Source organism: Mustela lutreola, chromosome 8 (assembly GCF_030435805.1).
Source record: "Mustela lutreola isolate mMusLut2 chromosome 8, mMusLut2.pri, whole genome shotgun sequence".
NCBI classification, from domain to species: Eukaryota; Metazoa; Chordata; class Mammalia; order Carnivora; family Mustelidae; genus Mustela; species Mustela lutreola.
Genome location: NC_081297.1, coordinates 108711826 through 108731500, shown reverse-complemented (window position 1 = coordinate 108731500; position 19675 = coordinate 108711826). Strand labels below are relative to the sequence as shown.

Genomic DNA, 19675 nt, shown 5'->3' with positions numbered 1-19675 from the left:
TTCCAACCCTTTGTGTGCATTTTTGTATTCCAATAAAACTTCATTTATGGACACTGGAATTTGAATTTTATGTAATTTTCATGTCCCATAATTTTTTAATTTTCTTAAAAACCATATTTTAGAACAATTTTAGATTTATAGAAAAATTATGAATATGGTACAGTGTTCCCACATACCTCCCACCCACTTTCCCCTATTATTAACAACTTACAGCAGATTTGTCACAATTAATGAACTAATATTGATGCATGTTTGTTAGCTTAAGCACATACTTATTAAGATTTTCTTAGTTTCCACCTAATGCCCTTCTTACGTCTCAGGATCCTGGTCCAAGATACCATCTTATGTTCAGTAGTCTTATGTCTAGGTTTAGACTCCTTTTGGTACTGATGGTGTCTCAGGTTTTTCCTTATTTTGATGAATTAAGGGAAGTTTGTTGTTGTTGTTGTTTGTTTTTTAAAATAACGAAGGTTTTGAAGGTTTTTAGAAGTACTGGTGTTTTATAGACTGTCCCCTAATTGGGATGTCTAATTTTTTTCTCATGATTTGACTGGATTTTTGAGAAGACGACCACAGAGGTAAAATGCCATTTTCATCATATCATATCAAGGATACATGCTGTTAGCATGACTTACCACTGTTGATCTTGATCTTGATCTTGATCACCTGGCTGCCAGAGTGTTTATCAGGTTTCTCCACTATAAAGTTACTCTTTTTTTCCCCTCTTTCCCGTACTATATAGTTTGGTACCTCAAGTTTTATAGGCATCAACTAATAAATCTCTTATACTTCTAATTCTGTCTTGACATTGGCTTCAGGAGGACATGAACAGGCACAGTTGGTTTCACTAGTGATCCAATGAAGCAAGTGGCAAGAAATCATGATCTCTTGCTTAGTTACTGGAACTGAGCCAGTTTTTACACAGGAAACCACTGAAGAGGTGACTGAGTTCCTAGGAGGCCACTAGTATGCACTTTAAAGATTTTCTGAGCATTTTCCAAAAGGAACCCATGGACATTTACTTGAATGAATATCTATTTGAAGGGAGGAATATCCACACATTTGGGAGCTATTGGACACATGATCTGAGTTGATATTGAACCAAAGCATCATTATGGGATCAAATCCAAGTGGAACCAAAGGGCAAGAGTATGCTACATGAGCAGATAACCTAGACCTCCATCTCACCCACCAATGTTTTACCAGAACTCAGTTCACACTTGTGACTATTATGGGGGGGTGGGGAAGTCTTGAACCTCTAGGTAAAGGTAATTTTTGAAAGCCAAATGTTAATTTATCAATCAGTTGGTCCAAAATGTGGGTGCAAGCAGAAAATGGACAATAACTGCATTATAGCCTCGACAGGCAGCAGTAAGAGAAAATCTTCAGGGTGGAGCTTTGAATGGTACCTGTATCCACTTTGTATGTAAGTACAAGTGGTTTGACATGAGAATCAATATGATCACATGGACCATAGCAAATATCTAGTCTTAGGTTGGGAGTTTGGAAGGAAAAGGATTGAAAGGTAAGAAATAAGAAGATCTGGGGCAGAGGCATATGAATGGAAATAAGAAGTGGGAATGGTAGGCGGAATTTTTTTTTTTAACAGATTATTGCCCACCATATGCATCAAATGACAAGGTAGACAAAATAATTCATCAATTTACATTTGTTAGCCTTTGTCTTTTGCCCACCTAGAATTAGTTTGATGGGCAGACAAATGGAATGCATGGATGCCACATACAGATCCAGTTGCATAGACTTTCATGTATCAGTGTTGTTCCAGGTACCTCTGTATATAGAATCTACCAACAATGGAGATGAATTCTGGGTCTCTAACATAGCATTATTGTTTGAGGAGACCAACTGGCACTTGGTGGCAAGTTGACTACATTGGGCTCCTTTCATTCTGGAAAAGCCAGTGGTTCATTCTCACTGAAATAGACACCTATTCTGACATCTTTTCTAGGTATAGGTGTGACTTTACTGCCCCAAGAGTCTTAGCCAACACCACCATGTATGGGTTTCCTGAGGGCCTGATCCTCAGGAATAGAACATTACACAAGCTAGCATTCCATCAGATGTCTTACTGCAATGTTGAAGTCTATCAGATCTGTTTAATAACAGGAGTATCAATAGTATTTCTCAGATTTAAATATTTTTAGATATCTTGTCTAATACTGCTCATAATCAAGTTCCCTCACTCAGGTGGTACTTTGAAATTGAGTGGGCATATGTTTTTGGCAATTCCTTTTGCTATGGAATGGTAAGAAAATGTCCGATGTCCTCCACTCTGCCCCAGCCCATCACTTTTGGCCAACCTGGTTTCCCATCAACATTATGTTGAATGTTGTGGACGGGGTTCATGGCTATGCTAAATAATTGCAAATCCTCCTACTCCCTCTAGAGTCACCAGATCCTTATGACTCTATCTAGTTCCTTTGCTATTGCTGTGCTGTTCCTTGTGAACATTCTGTATTCATTTTGTTCTTCCCCAGCCTCCCTTTGTGTATTTATTACCATCCAGTTCTACAGTTCATTGCTGTGGGGAGTTGAGGAACCAATAGAAAGCCCAATAATCTTACCTTTACCCAGTTTTAAGAAATAACGTACTTGATCCTTGACCATTTAATATCCAGTTTTAAGAAATAACGTACTTGATCCTTGACCATTTAAATCAAGGGCTCAGGATAGCATTGGATCACCTAATATTTTGTTAGTATTTATTGACTAAGTTTACTGACTCTTTGACACTTTCTCGAACCCTTAGTCAAACCAAGGGCAAGTATATACTACACATAATGTAGCTGGAAATTACTTTACTAGGGCCAAGAATATTTTAACAGTCTTACAGTTTTATAATGCAGAATAGAATATATGGTACTTTAAGTACTCTTTCTCCACTCAAGACCATTTGGGTCAGAAAATCCTGGTCAAAGTATATTCCTGAAACGCAGTGCCATGGAAACTGAGTAAGGGTAATTTTCCCTGATACCTCTGAGATTCATACGAATGATCCCTTATGTAGGGAGTCAACCTATAACTTGTGTAATAAAGTAAGCATTCTAAGCACATAGGGTGTATGGTTCTGGGAGAGAGATATGGTATGATACCAAGAACCAAGACTTAGGAAATAAAACTTTAAAAGACATCCTATTCTTTGACCACTTGATGCTATAAAGAATCTCTACATATTCAGTTTTAGTGCCATTATTGCTAATGCTGTTTCAGAATAATGGACATATTATTTATTTATTTATTTATTTACTTATTTATTTATTTATAAGATTTTTATTTATTTATTTGACAGAGAGAGAGAGCACACATAAGCAGGGGGAGTGACAAGTAGAAACAGAGGAAGAAGTAGGCTCCTTGCTAGCAGGAAGCCTGATGTGGGGCTGCATCTCAGGACCCTGGGGTCATGACCTGAACCAAAAGCAGATGCTTAATCAGCTGAGCCATCCAGGTGCCCAATAAAGGACATTTTAACGAAAATATCTTTATACTATGAATGTCCTATCAGTTGAGTCAGTTACAGAATCCTATTCAAAATAACCTAAGGAAAACTTACTGGATGGAAATAGGATATACTCTGGAAAAATAATACGTGTGAAAGGTTGGGATAAAACTAAGCATCAAAGACAACAACCTTTCACTGTTTCTCTGTTGGTATTCATTCTTTCTTTCCATGCAGTCTGCTAAACAGCCTCAGAGCTTTACATATTACAACTTGTGCCATCAAGGAGAACCTCATTTGAAAGTCTGTCTGGATCTCCCAGCCAAAAACTATGATTGCGCCCATCTGTGCTTAGTAGACCATCTTCAAAGTAAGAAGACAGAAGCTCAACAGCAAAATGATGGTTCCCATGGTAACTTATGGATATAAAAAGGTGAAGCAAGAAGGGTAGGAAAGAAAATGAGAGAACGATTTTTAGAAAAATGAGAAATTAGGGAAGTACAATAACATCTACAATACATTCATTATTTACACATATCTGGGGGTGGAGATAAGCCAACAGGGGAATTTTTCAAACTTGGCACTGGTAATATTTTGGACAGGATAATTCTTTGCTGTGGGGGTTGTCCTAGGCATTATAAGATTGTTACCAGCATTCCTGGCCTCTTCCCACTAAATACCAGTAGCACCTTCCTGGTCACAGCTTCATTGTTTCCAGATTTTGCCAAATGTCCCTGGAAGGGAGGTGACAAAATTGCCCCCAGAGAAGAACCACTGGCTTATAGCAGTTATATTCCATGAAATTACCTGGAGAATATGTTGAAGAGTAAAGTTAGATGGGTAGAAGTTAGATATACAAATATATAAGTTAATCATAGTGGGAACTGAACACGGGATCATGAAGAATTTATACTTGTAAATGCATCAGAATGTCCAGACATTAACTTGTTTTGAGTCCTAGGTTGTAGGACCTTCACAAATCCAAGGTCAGTCTTCTCATTTTAAAAATGGAAGCAATATCAACTCTACAGAGTGGTTTTGGAAATTAAAAAATTATGTGAAACCACCTTGGAAGCTGTGAAATAGTATAAAAATATCAGAAAATACTAATAAATAAAATCATTGTAGAGAACCAGCCCTTTTCACTACCTAAGGCTTTTTCTTAGGAAGCTGGTTAGAAAAGAGGCCGACTACATAGAAATTACATAAGTGTAGGGCGTTTTTGTATAATTCTCATCTTGCCCCATTTAAGAATCGGCTTTTAATATAATAAAGTTAAAAATATGGAGTTTATACAATTTGATGTGTGCTATGTTAGGTATTTTTATTCAGATCACTTACTAGTACTACAAATAGTAAGTAGTTAATTTATATTACTAATTTGTGAACTTTTACTGAACATATTAAATAACTGTAAGCAAATAACTTTTTAAATTTTTATTTTATTTTACCACATAAATTTGGAAGCAGCCAAATTGCTCAATCACAAATAATTAAACTTTTGACATTTATTTGTCCTTGGTGGCAATAAATTATATAGCCTAATAAAGAATTACAACAAGGCTTTAATGAAATAGCAAACATGAAGTAGAAATAAAAATTTGTCTCCTAACAACATGTACAGTACCACTTAAACTATTTCCCAAACACACACAATACAAATATACATAATGATATTCAATGCCTTGATATCACATGGTCAATATTATCACCACCATCATCACCACTATCAATAACAACTACAATAGTAATTAATCGATTTTAAATAAAATAAAAAAATAACAACTGTAAGCGTAATGATAAAAATAACAAAACCAAAAGTTATTAAATGGTGATCTTGAGTCAGAATGATCCTAAGCACAGTAACATGTATAATCTTAATACTTGAGAAACTTATTAACCCATTTAGGAAATATTTAAAACACAGAGATAGACATATTTAGAAAATGGGAATTCCTTCCTTTATAAGGATAACACAGTAAAATCTTAAAAAGTAATTAGACTGGTCAAATCTTTTTTAGTATTTCTGTCATCAGGTCTTTACCTTCTCTCAGTGTCCGAGAACTTGTCTTACAATACTTACTATAAAATACATGTTTTTGTTAGTTTGTTTCTGTGTTTTTCAAATTTACATTTGTTGAGTAAATATATGAAAAAGAAGAGAATAAAAGGTATTGCAGTAATGGTTTGTACATATTCGTTTTTATTAAAGCTCAGTGTTTTACTTTTTGTATTTATTTATTTATTTTTTGTATTACACTTTTGTCTTATTGTGGTGGTAAATCTTCATCCTCCACTGACTCCTTCTCTTTCTTTTCCTGTTCGTCATCCTCTCCCTCCCCTTCCTCCTTTTCATCCCCTTCCGTTTCCTCCTCCTTTTCTTTATATTCTTCCTCTTCCTCCACTTCTTCCTCCACCTTTCCCCTGTCTTCTTCCTCCATCTCCTCTTCCTTCTCCTGTAACTGTTCTGGCCCTACCTCAGTTAGATCAGAGGCAAGCATCATTTCTTCTTCCAATAATATATTTGGAAACCGAGACTGTATTATCAAAACAACTACGATACATATTGAAAAACACAACATTCTCAGAAAGAAAATAAATAAGCACAGTGGATCACACACAATTGGCCGGGGAACTTCCCATCTGGGATACCAAAATCGGTAATCTGTAAATAAAGAAACAAAATTGAAAGCTGGATTTCGTATAAAGTAGTTAAATTGTCCAAGAAATAAAGGATGACAATACATACATACGGATTGGTCACGTTCTGCATTACCTAAAAAAGAAAAAGAAAGTCCATAAAGAATTATATAAAAATCCTTCTTTCTCTAGAAATAAAATAATTTTTCTAAAAATAATGACATTATTCTCCTAGTCCTCAGGTATCATGCTGCCATCTTTGATGTGCTTCCTCCAACCAGTAGCCCATCACAAAATGTACTACATTCTCTTCTAGTAAAAGTCAGCTGAGTCTGCTAGGGGGAACATAGAGGTATGGGAATGAGGACATGTGGATTCTATTACTAATTCTGTCTCTAAATCATTGTCACTTTGTATGAATCATTTCACTTCTGTCCTGTAAAGATTTTTCCAGCTTCAACATTCTAGGATTTTATAATATCTCTTACATGCATCTCTCTTTTTCCCCCAGATCATTCCAAATTAATCTTCTGAATATACTCACTTTCCTCATCTAATTCTTATTTTCAGGAGTTTTTCATTGCTCTTCATTTCATCCCAAAGTAAACTATGCAGCCTGGTATAGAGTTTATTATTTCTGCTATCTAGCCTAAAGCTATCATAATACTTCTCAGGAAATAAATCTCTTCCCTCTGCTGACTGGGGCAGAGAAGATCAAAAAATCATTCCTGGATTCCATTAGGAAGAGTTAAGAGGATAAATGAGTTCTCACACAGAGAGCCCAATGGGAATCAGAGGCTTTGTCTTGTAATTGGCACTAACCTTATAAGAAAATTTAGAAATCACTCTTCAGAAAATCCTAGGGATGAACTGACCAATCAGATCTTTGATGTTATTTCAGCCTTTTGTGCTTATTTTACTTCATATTTTATACAATGATTTCTATTTGGCACTCCTTTAAAAAATTTTTTTTACCACAAAGTCTATATTTTCTCTACTTCATTCTGTGTATGTGTAGCTGTTGATCACTTAGTTTGAGCTATGATGTAATTAGCATAATTCTTACTTGGATTTTCCTTCATTTGTCATCACTATTTTCCATTCTACATTTTCCATTCTTCTTTTACTTTTGCACTTGATTGAATATATTAAATACATTTAAATCTATTTACATCTCTATTGTTTGATTTATCAGCTTTAAATAATAGCTTTTGGCCCCTTGCTATGAAAGATGGGGAAATTAAGCACATTTTTCTATCTCTCTCTTCTTCTGCCAAGTTTTATTAATTATATCGTTTTATATTGTCAACATTTATTATATTTACATTTGTTTTGTAATTATAGCCTTAAGAATTCAATCTTTGTCTATTGATTAAACTATGCTTCTAGATAGTTTTTCCAGTGTAGCTTTTCATTTTCCATTCATCTCTTCTTTTTGGTGAAAGCCATCTTCTAGGGGTTTATTGAGAAAGTGCTTGTGAGAACTATGTACCACAAATTTCTTTGTGTTTCCACAAGATTTGTTTATCTGCTTGTATTTGAATAATAGGTTTGGTTGAATTTATGTACAGCATTAAGAACAATATAGGAATTATTCCACTGTCTCTTGGCATTAATTCTTATTACAGAAAAGTTTGATACCAGCCAAAATATGCAGGATTGTCAATTGCCAATGCAGCATTCTATCACACTGGTGTCAAGTTGATCCTGTGTTGCAGACCTGAAATCAGGAACTAATTACCTTTCTGTGAATTCCTTCCTCTGTATAGCTCCAAGTTAGAGTTTGCCAATGACAGGATGTATGTGAAATTTGGAAGATTAAAGAGAAGAAGAAACCATTATTATTCTCCATGGGTGGTTTTTCGCCAGATACCTGAACAGATGTGAGATTCCCAGTGGCTGCTTGGTCGAATAGGAAACTACCTGCTTTGCTGTCAAATACTGAGACTGTTTGGTGGGAGCTTTTTCAAAGATTCTTGAGAATTGCAGCAATTTTCTTGTAAGTTTTTGAGAACCACCTATTTTGGTGCTTCAAGCTAAGAGGTTTTCTGTTTCTGCTTCTTTGACCTTCTAACTATAGTTTCTCCGCCTTTTCATAGCAACTTCTGTGATCTTTGCTCCCTTAGAGTTTACACCATTCATGTGAGCTCTATTTTCTATGTTCAACACTGTATTATCAGAATATTTAAAGTGGCTGTTTTCCTGACTCAACCCAGACTATTAAACTCCAATGAATTATTTTACGTTTTGGTTTGGATACGTGAAGGATTCTTTACTTTCCTCTAATTTGCATCACTTTTTCCTGGCACATATTATTATCCATTTTCTTTCTTTCTTTTTTTTTTTTTTTTTTGAATCTTTAAATGGTTGTTTTTATTTTATTTATTTATTACTTATTTATTTTCAATGGAGTTATAATTGACATATAACATTATATTAGTTTTGGGTATACAACAAAATGATTTGGTATTTGTATTTACTGAAATGATCACCACAGTAAATCTAGTGAACATCTGTCATCATATATAGTAATAAAAGTTTCTTCTTGTGATAAGAATTTTTAAGTTCTACTCTCTTAGTAACTTTCAAATATGCAATACATTATTATTAACTATAGTTGCTATGCTGTACATTACATCCTCATGAATTATTTATTTTATAATTAGAAGTTGAAGTTTTTACCTTTGACTGTCTTTACCCATTTTGCCCACTGCCCACCTCGACCCCTGGCAACAATCAATCTATCCTCTGTATCTATAAGCTTGGTTTTTGGTTTTACATTTAAGTAAGATCATATGGTATCTTTCTTTCTCTGACATTTCACTTAGCAAAATGCCCTCAGGGGCCATCCATTTTGTCACAAATGGCAAGATTTCATTTTTTTTAATATGGCTGAATTCTATTCATTTTGTGTGTGTAATGATAGATACAGATATAACACATTTTCTTTGCCCATTCACCCATTAATGGATACTTAGGTTCTTGCCACACCTTGGCTATTGTAAATAATGTTGCAATGAACATGTGGGTGCATATATGTTTTTGAGTTAGTGTTTTCATTTTCTTCAAATAAACACCCAGAAGTGAAATTACTGGATCATGTGGTTCATTTTTAATTTTTTAAGGAACCTCTTACTTTTTCCAGCTTACATTCCATAGTAGGTATTCAATGTCTGGATTCAAGAATTTCTATTTCTGGTTTTTAAAAAAAATTATTTCTTTGAATACCTATATATCTATCTATCGCTTTGTTTTCTGCTGTATTATTTTTGTTCTGGTCATCAGGGGCTCCAATTATTCACATAAGGAATCAGATTTATCAGTGCTTTCTTATAATTTTCTCTTTAGTCTTTTAAATTTCTTAGACTTGACCTCCCTATCCCTTACTGTATTTTCCAGTATTTTTGGTTCCTTGTGTTGTTTTCAATGTGGCTTTTCAGTTCTTCATAAGTATATTTGAGATATACTAAAAATATTTTTGTTTACCTGAATTTCAAATTTAATTGAGCACCCTGTATTTGATCTGGCAACTGACAGGCTGCTCCTCCACTTGGATCCCTCCCACGTGGCTCAGATTTTGAAACCCAGATTCAATGTTCTCCCATATTGCCAAGTCAGTAAGAACACTTTAATGAAAGGGAACACTGGGGTATCCTCTTCTCCTTATCCCTCTTCCACTGTTTCCACCATTCTCTTTCAGTATTTCTCATTTTTTTTCCCCACCCCTAGGATCCTATTCTTAGTATACTACTTTTCTTTCTCTCTGTGTTGTACCTGGATAAGTTATTCCTTTTTTATATTTTTAGACTTGTCTATATGCTTTTGATTCTGAAACAGAGCCTTGAAATATACCCTAAGCTTATGAGTCTTACCTACTCAGGTATCAAATAGTATTTAAAGCTAATAATGATCAAAACCCATCATCTATTTTCCATAGCTTTCTCTCTTCATATAATTCATATCTCAATCCATTGCACCAAATCTGGTATTTATATTAGACTTTTTTTCTCATCACTATGTCAAATTATTCTTTAAGATTTGCTAATTTTGCCCCATAAATATTAATCAAATTTATCTCATCACCTTCATTTCTCTTACAAATAGTCCAGTATGAACCTTATCTCCTTCCTGACTATATCAAAAAATTTCAAATTGATTTGCTTTCCTTAGGTTTTGCATTAACAATTTTTTTTTAATTTAAAAGAATCCCTCCTTCTGTGTGGGGTTGGCTTTACTTGTTGTTGATTCTCCAGTTCTTTAAGGTATAAAGATCTATTACTGAGAGTGATGTGTTAAGATCCTCTTCTATTAATGTATTCATATCAGTATGACTCTTTATCTTGATTAACAGTTGTCTTATGTAATTGGCTGCTCCCATATTGGAGACATAAATATTTACTATTGTTAGATCTTCTTGGTGGATATGCCTTTTAGAATGATGTAGCATCCGGGCACCTGGGTGGCTCAGTGGGTTAAGCTGTTGCCTTCAGCTCAGGTCATGATCTCAGGGTCCTGGGATCGAGTCCCGAATCTGGCTCTCTGCTCAGCAGGGAGCCTGCTTCTCTCTCTCTCTCTCTCTCTCTCTCTGCCTGCCTCTTTGCCTACTTGTGATCTCTCTCTGTCAAATAAATAAATAAAATCTTAAAAAAAAAAGAATGATGTAGTATCCTTCTTTATCTCTGCTTACAGTCTTTAGTTTAAAGTCTAATTTATCTGATATGAGAATTGCTATGCCAGCTTTCTTTCTTTCTTTATTTTTTTAAAGGAATGTCTCTCTCTCTTTTTTTTAAAGATTTTATTTATTTATTTGACAGACAGAAATCACAAGTAGACAGAGACAGCCAGAGAGAGAGGAGAAAGCAGGCTCCCCACCGAGCAGAGAGCCAGATGTGGGGCTTGATCTCAGGACCCTGAGATCATGACCTGAGCTGAAGGCAAAGGCTTTAACCCACTGAGCTACCCAGGCGCCCCTCCCAACTTTCTTTTGAGGCCCGTTGGCATGAAAGTTGCTTCTCTATCCCTTCACTTTCAGTCTGGATGTATCCTTAAGCTCCAAAATGGGTATCTCGTAGACAGCATGTGGACAGGTCCTCTCATTTTATCCAATCTGCAACCCTGTGCCATTTTATGGGAGCATTTAGGTCGTTCACATTGAAAGTGATTGTTGAAAGATATATTTTTATTGACATCATGTTGCCTATGAAGTTCTTGTTTCTATAGATTGTCTCTGTAAATTTCTGTTCTATGACACTCCTGGGTTCTTTCTTCTTTTATAGAACCCCCCTTAATATTTCTTGTAGTGCTGGCTTGGTGATCACATACTCTTTTAAAACTTGATGGTCTTGGAAGTTCTTTATCTCTCCATCCATTTTGAGTGTCAGCCTTGCTGGATAAAGTATTCTTGGCTGCATGTTCTTCTCATTTAGTGCCCTGAGTATGTATAACTACTAGTATGTATAGCCAGCCCTTTCTGGCTTGCCAGGTTTCTGTGGACAGATCTGACGTTATTCTGATGGACTGTCCTCTGTATGTAAGGAATCTCTTCCCCCTAGCTGCTCTCAAGAGCGCCTGTCTAAAGTTATTATTCATCAGTTTTACAGCAATGTTGTGGAGCATAAGGAATAACATGGAGGACATTGGGAGATGGAGTGGAGAAGGGCATTGGGGGAAATTGGAGGGGGAGGCAAACCACGAGAGACTGTGGACCCTGAGAAACAAACTGAGGGTTTTGGAGGGGAGAGAGGGATTGGGTGAGCCTGGTGGTGGGTATTATGGAGGGCACGTATTGCAGGGAGCACTGGGTGTGGTGCATAAACAATGAATGCTGGAACACTGAGAAGAAAAGAAATAAATAAAATGGGGGGGAAATCCCTCATTTAGAAAAAGGCTGAAATAAAGTGCAAATAACTTATTTTGAACCATTTTAATGCAAGTGGCCATTCTGATATATCTGAGAGTATTTATTTCCTACAAATAAGGATATTTTTCTACATGACAGTAATACAACTAACAAAATCAGGAATTAACATTATTACATTACTATCTTCTAATCTTTGGACCTCATTCCATTTTTTTTGCCAGCTGTGCTAATAGTGTCTTTGAAACAAAAGATCATATTCAGATTCATGCATTACATTTAGTTTTCACGTCTCTTTATTGTCTTCTGTCTGGGACAGTGATTCAGTCTTTATTTGACATTAATGATCTTGGCATATTTTGAAAATAACACATTAGTTATCTTGTAGACAGATCTTTAATTTTTTTTAAACAAACCTGAAATTTGGACTTATTTGAGCTTCCTTGTGATTGGACCTAGTTATGTATCTTTGCAGGAGTATCACAGAAGAGATGCTGTGTTATTCTCATTGCAGGTGGTGCAGGGTTTTGGTCTTGATTTTTCCAATTACTGTTGATGTTCACATGGATCACTTTATTAGGATGGTGTCCGGCTGGGCTGCTCCATTGTGAAATTACTCTTTTCCCACTAGTAATGAAATATTTTTATAGGGAGTTACTGTGGAACTATGTAATATATTGTTCCTCATCAAACTTCTAATTTATTAATTTATTAATTTACATTAGTATGAATCAGAGTTTCCTGTTATATGCAAGGAGTTATAATTTTTATTTTTATTTTGGTACTCAAATTGTCCTAGGTTTGATCACTAAGAGCCCTTTAAGATGTTTTTTGTGTCCTGTGTGTCCATTTTGCTACATGTCCCCATCACTCTTTGAGCACTTCTTTGCTTTTAGATATGAAAAGATGGTCTGGATTTAACTTCTATTTTCCCTGCCCCAGCCCTGGGACCTTTCTCCAAATGAGCCCTCATTTCTTTTACTGTAGGCTCAAATTTGGAAACCAAGATGTGGGTGCTAGTTTTGCTCATTCCTTTGGGGGTGGAAGGTCACTGCTCCAAAACCATCTCTGAGCTAGGGAGTATATGTGTATAGATACATACATATACAAACATTTACATCTATGTTATTTATATTTATTGAAACCCCTAAGTTTCAATACCTCTAATTTCAATTCCTCACAAGAATCATCTTTATTTTCTTCTTTTACATTTTTAATACTCCATTCTCTGACAGTGAGAAAGCTGGCTTCCATTATCCTTAATCTACTTGTTTATTTGATCAATTCCTAGTAGGTTTCCAATTTCATTGTTGCCTCTACTCTCTTCCCTACATGGGTGTCCTCCTCATTCTGCTTGAGCTCTTATACCCCACACCAGGCTATAGAGTTGCCAGATTTAGCAAATAAAAATATAGGGTGTTGCCATTTGCAATGATGTGGATAGAGTGACAGTATTATGCTAAGTGAAATAAGTCAGAGGAAGACAAATACCATATGATTTCACTCATATGTGGAATTTAAGAAACAAAACAGATGAACAAAGGGGAAAAAAGAAAAAGAGAAGCAAAGCAAGAAACAGACTCCTAGCTATAGAGAAAAAACTGATGGTTACCAGAAGGGAAGTGTGTAGGGAATGGTTTAAATAGGTGATGGGGATTAAAGAGAGTACTGGTTGTAATGAGCACTGGGTGTTAAGTGAAGTACTGAATCACTATATTGTATGCCTGAAACCAATATTACACTATATGTTAACTAACTGTAATTTTAATAAAAACTTAAAAATATTTATAGGATGCCTAGTTGAATTCAAATCACAGATGACTACAGAGAATTTCTTGGACAAGTATATCTCTTGGACAAGTATATCTCATGCAATATTCAGAATATACTTATACTAAATATATATATATACTTATACTAAATATATATATTATATACTTATACTAAATATATATATATATATATATATATATATATATATATTTTTTTTTTTTTTTTTTTTTTTCTTTTAACCTGAAGTCCAAATTTAACTGGGCATCCTGTATTTACTCTGGCAACCCATAGGCTGATCCTCCACTTGGATCCCCTCCCACCCCGCTCAGACTTGTAAAACCCAGTTTTGGGCTTCTCCAATGTGTAGATTCCTCTGTTTCTCCACTAGGGCTCTGACCCTTCCAGATGCCAGGCCACCTTCCTCCCACATTAAAGCTTCCCTCACCTAGTTTGAATTTTGATACATCATGTGAAATTGCCTCTAAACATAGATGCTCTCTTATCTACATAGATTTTAATACCTCTTACCAGGGCATCCCTATATGTGAATCCTTTTCACATTCCGCTTGGGTTCAAACAACCAGTGCCAAACTGTCCCTCCATGGATGTAGTCCTTACATGTCCAGCCTATTATATGCCAAGCTTCTCAATCCTACCCCATGTTGATGCCCTCCTCCACTTACTGGGGCTCAGATACCACATACTGAACCCTCTTGGTATGGAGATCTCTTCGTTCTGGTATGTTTCTGATACCCTAAGTCTGACCTCATTCATGGACATCCATTTCACTCCATAGACACTCTAACCTTCTATATAAGACTATACCCCCATGTGGTCACTGTCCTCCCCTGTTTAAGGCTGTCTTCTCATGTTCACTGTGTATGAATCCCTTATCATTCTGCTTAAGCTCTAATATGTCACATCCTCTGGTCCTCTGTGTAGATGCCTACCTTGTTCTGACCTACTTAATGGTTTTAGGATTGAATTCTTTTAGGAGGAGAAAGAAAAGGGGAAGAGGAAGAGCAAGATTTTGCATCTTGATTCAAGAGAAGCAAGGGCAAGAATGTTGGAGTGGATTCATGTCAGCAGTGATATTATGATGAAATTGTCCATTCGTTTCTTTATCACAAAATTACAATGTGCCCCCTTACTGTCTCAGTTTAGCCCCCAACACATTCTTGTAAGCATCCTATATTTCAGGTGTGGCTGTACTTTTGCATTACATGCTCTTATGTTTGGAAAAATTAAGGAAAAGTTTACCCAAATATATTTTCTACTTCTATCTTTTGAATATTTTGGAGGAAATAAAAACTAAAAGAAAAGGCTACTAAATGTGTGGTATTTTACTTCTTTTCTCTTTATAAATATTTTAGACTATCCTGTCCTTTAGAGCAGTCATTCTCAAACAGGCTGCTATTTCAGGAATTAACTAGCAAGCTTCTTTAGGAGATAACTATTCTTTCTCATTCCTTCTTTCAGACATTGTGGTAGGTCGCTAGGGGAAGAAACAGGGGTAATAGAGGGCAAAAAAGGTGGTCTAGAAAATTCCAGAGATGATACAGTTTCAACCCTCCTTTGTTAATATAATAACAACACTCTGATCAAAAGAACAATATTAACATGACAAAGAACAAACTAGTGTTCAATACTTCATTTTTCTTGTCATCAAATGTGTTATGGATTTTTTTATGTTTAAGTTATTTTCTTTATCTTACTGCATAGAAAATCTGTGCATCTGTCATCTCTGCTACATTGAGCACAAATTTTTCCTGGTCTATAAGGCCTTCTCGACAGAGATCCTCTACAAAAAAGCAGAAAACATTTAGTTAGAAAAAAGTCTCAAATTTCATCATTTAAATAATATGGTTACCAATTTTTAGTTAGGTTATTAAGGTGATTTAACTAAGAAAAGGGACTTAAGGAAGTACTGAAGTTGGAGATGTAATCTTCTCCTTTTCCCCCCAAGAAAATAATCTTTTCTGAAATGAATCCCCATGTCCTTAAAACAAAGTACTGTAATTTAAGTGTGAATGAGTTTTAAAGCTGCTTTAGGGGTGCCTGGGTGGCTCAGTGAACGGTTAAGCCGCTGCCTTCAGCTCAGGTCATGTTCTTAGGGTCCTGGGATCGACTCCCTCATCGGGCTCTCTGCTCAGCAGGGAACCTGCTTCTCCTCCTCTCTCTCTCTCTCTGCCTGCTTCTCTGCCTACTTGTGATCTCTGCTTGTCAAATAAATAAATAAAATCTTAAAAAAAAAAAGCTGCTTTAATTTAAGTTTGTAGCAAAAATTTACTTTCAAAATGATGTTATAGAATGTTTTATAATTAATTGCTTTCTGCTTAGTACAAATATATAAAAATTTCTATAGAAATGATATATTAATTTTCTGAAAAGTTTGTAAAATTCTGAAATGCCTATTGTCCTAAAGAACCAGCTGCATGATTTACTCAAAGTCTGCCTTAAAAATAAGTAAATATATAAACAAGCAAATAAATTTAAATGGGATTTTACAAATTTGGTTTAATTCATTGTTTAGAACAGAGGGAAGAATTGAGAAATTATTACATCAGTTGCCCAGGGCTAGGTAAGAAAGAGAGGCCACACAATAGATACAAATTGGGAAGTTTATATGAAGGATTTAGGTTGAGCAAGAGGGAAGATAGGCAGAGAAATAATATTTAACAAGAATACTTATTTACTCAGTGTATAGGTGAAAATTTTAAAAACAAATATTAGGCACAGAAGACCCTGGTTAGGTCACTCTGGGCCATCCAGAAGAAGGGTGAAAACTTAGAGATATATATACCAAAATAAATTTACATCATGGTATAATACAATGGGTCTTCTTTTCCAAAGATTTGAATTTCATATCACTATTTATATTATATAGCCAGAAATGTCAGACTAATACTCTCCCATGCCAATATTTTTCTTGTTCTGAATCTGTAAGAAGTTTAACGTAAATCAAGTTAAGTCCGAATCTACAGTACAATTCCACAATTGCAATTGGAATTATTGGCCTGGATTAGGAGAAAAGAAAATTAAATACCTATTACCAGCAAGTTCCATTGAAATTTCAAAGCTTCCCTGGAAGTACTTGAAGAAACAGACAAATTTCTATTTTTAGACATTTGCTTTTTCCAAGAATCAGCCTAGAGGTTTGCTGAGATCAAGTCAAAACAATCCTCTGGAACACTATTTAGACTCATATTTGGCCATACGTTTAGGATATTACTACTCTAGGACATGTGTCCAGGCCCTAGATAAGGCTGTGTTGCCTGGGTGGCCTAATGAGTAACTATACACATGTCTAAGCCTAAGTCCACTAGAAGATCATTATTTAAATTCTATGATATGGATATTATTTAGTTGCACTATCTTTTAATCCTCCCCAAGATACCATCTTCCTTCTGATCTAGTGCCTCATTCATTTTGGTACCTTGGTCACCATCTCCCTTTTCAGGCAAAATTGTTCTTGTCCCTAAATTTGGGACATAGATGATTACAATGTGCTTATGGATGATTCATCCAAAGGCTTGGCCTGTTACTGGATGTCTTTACCATCTCAAATAATACTCCATAATTGTTGGAGCCACTTCTGGATCTTGTTATCCCCTAAAACTATACCTCTGAACTCGCAATTCACTGACTGTAGCCTCCTATCCTTGCAGCTTGCTCACTCATTTACTCCTGTCATATTTCTTCATTAAGTTCATTGGTACTGCAAGTCTAATTTATCCCTATCTATCCTATTGTCTCTTCTCAATAAAGCCTAGGTCTATTGCTTTGCATATTATCTGGCTAAAACCCTATAACTCCATTATTCTTTTCCTTTATGTCTACCTGACAAAACCCCAGTGCTGGAAAAAATGACAGAACCTTAACAGTCTGCATGCTCCATGTCTGCTTCAAGGCTGCTGGGTGTTGCTGGGAAAAAATCATTTTAGGAGGTAGAGAATCTTTCTATTTCTCTCTAATCAGCTTCCTCCCTCATTTTCCATCATAACTCTTTCAAACCTTCCCAAACCTCAAAATTCTAGCTTTACTGTCTCCTTTATTCTCAGGACATTATCTGTCCTACTTCACAGTGAAATATAATAGCCTTTTAGATTGAAACATGGGAATTTTTTTTTCACTAAACATGACAAATATTCCTTCTTCCTTCCTTTTTTTTTTTTTAAATAAAAAAGATTTTATTTATTCATTTGAGAGAGAGTGAGAGAGAGCATGAGAGGGGAGAGGGTCAGAGGGAGAAGTGGACTCCTGGCTGAGTTGGGATGGCGATGTGGGGCTCTGTCTTGGGACTCCGGGATCATGACCTGAGCCAAAGTTGCTTAACCAACTGAGCCACCCAGGTACCCTCTTCCTTCCTTTTTAATACAACTGGAGAACTGCCCCTCCTTCCTTCTAAGGCTAATTTCTTTAATAACATTCCTTTTCTCAGGAACTTGTACCTTTGGATATTTATATACACACACACTCACACTCACACTCTGCCTTTGTTCTTTACAAAGAATTGGTTTTATCTGTATTTGACCTTTCATATCAATATTTAAATAGGCTTACATCTTTCCCACTTTAAAAACAAAACAAAGCAAAATAAAAGCAACAATAAAAGAGCCCAGAATTCATTCATTTTCCTCTATTTCACAGAAATGGCTCTTCTTATGCTTATCAATGAACTTCTCTTTAATCTGATATTTTAATGTCCTTACTTTGCTTGACCTCTTAGAAATTTTGGACTACTACTTCCTTCTAAAAACATGCTTTCCCCTATGCCTCCTATGATACTCTTCTTTCTTTTCTCCTACCTGTGTGATCATTCTTAGGTTCCTCTCCATACTTCATCTTCCTTTAACTGCCCTTAAATGTTGGCATAAGATTCTGGAGGTCCTGTTCTCTTTTTACTTTATACCTCTCACTAGGCAATCCCATTTACTCACATGATTTCAATTACCCTATGTAGTCTTGCACTCCAAATATTTGTTCTATGCCATGCCTTACTCATGAGCTTCTGACCTATATAACCAACTGCTTATTGAACATCTCAATGCAGGTAAATCACAGCCAACTTAAATTAATTATGTTCAAGATGGATTTCATGATCTTCCCATTGCAGTTAATGGCAATACCAGTCATGCCTGAATTATAATTCTGAGAATCTTCTTTGACTGTTACCTCTTTTATTTACTTCCTTTTTTACAGATTTAATTAATTAACTAGTTAATTAATTAATTTCAGAGAGAGGGCATACATGCAAGTGAGGGGAGGGGCAGAGGGAGAGAATCTTTAAGCAGACTCCTTGCTGAGCATGGAAGCCATCTAATGTGAGGCTCAATCCCATGAGATTATGGCCCCAGCCAAAACCAAGAGTCTGATGCTTAACTGACTGGACACTGTCCCTCCTCTTTCTCATTACTTAGTATAATGATCTACAAATCCTGTTATTATTGTCTTCTAAAAATTTCTTAAATAATTCTCTGATCTCAATCCAGATATCCTTCATTGATGTTAAAGTAAATAAATAAGTAAAGGTAATACATGTATAATACTTGTAAGTATATGGTGGAAAGGAAGAAGCAGAAAAGGCAACCTTATTTTTATTTTTTTTTAAATGATTTTATGTATCATTTGAGAGAAAGAGAAGGGAGAGCATGAGAGGGAGAAGCTGACTCTCTATCAAGCAGGGAGAAGGGCAACTTAAAGGGGAAAATGTCTCCTTCCTCTACTTTTCTTTCTATCTTCCCAGAGATAACTTCTGTTTAATGTCTTCTTATGATTCCTACCAGAAACAAGTGTTTTTTTTCCCCATAAAAATTCTCAGTACTTATATATTGTGATAGACTACTAGCTATCAATCTAAATATCTCTTAAAATACAGAAATAACAATATTTTAGCTTGTCACATTATTGGCTAACCATGTTATGTTTCCCAATTTCCCTTGCAACTT

The 19675-nt window shown here is 35.5% G+C and overlaps 1 protein-coding gene across 1 annotated transcript in view; it reads right to left on the bottom strand.

Annotated features, from left to right (window-relative positions):
- Window positions 1-4925: 4925 nt before the first annotated feature.
- The window catches only part of GLIPR1L2 (GLIPR1 like 2), a 30842-nt gene continuing 16092 nt past the window's right edge, over window positions 4926-19675 (bottom strand). The window contains exons 4-6 of the mRNA XM_059186364.1: window positions 15443-15528; window positions 6207-6233; window positions 4926-6122 (exon numbers count right to left, since the gene is read on the bottom strand). Coding sequence (XP_059042347.1) covers window positions 5725-6122; window positions 6207-6233; window positions 15443-15528 — 511 coding nt within the window. The 3' untranslated portion in view covers window positions 4926-5724. The remainder of the gene's footprint in view (window positions 6123-6206; window positions 6234-15442; window positions 15529-19675) is intronic.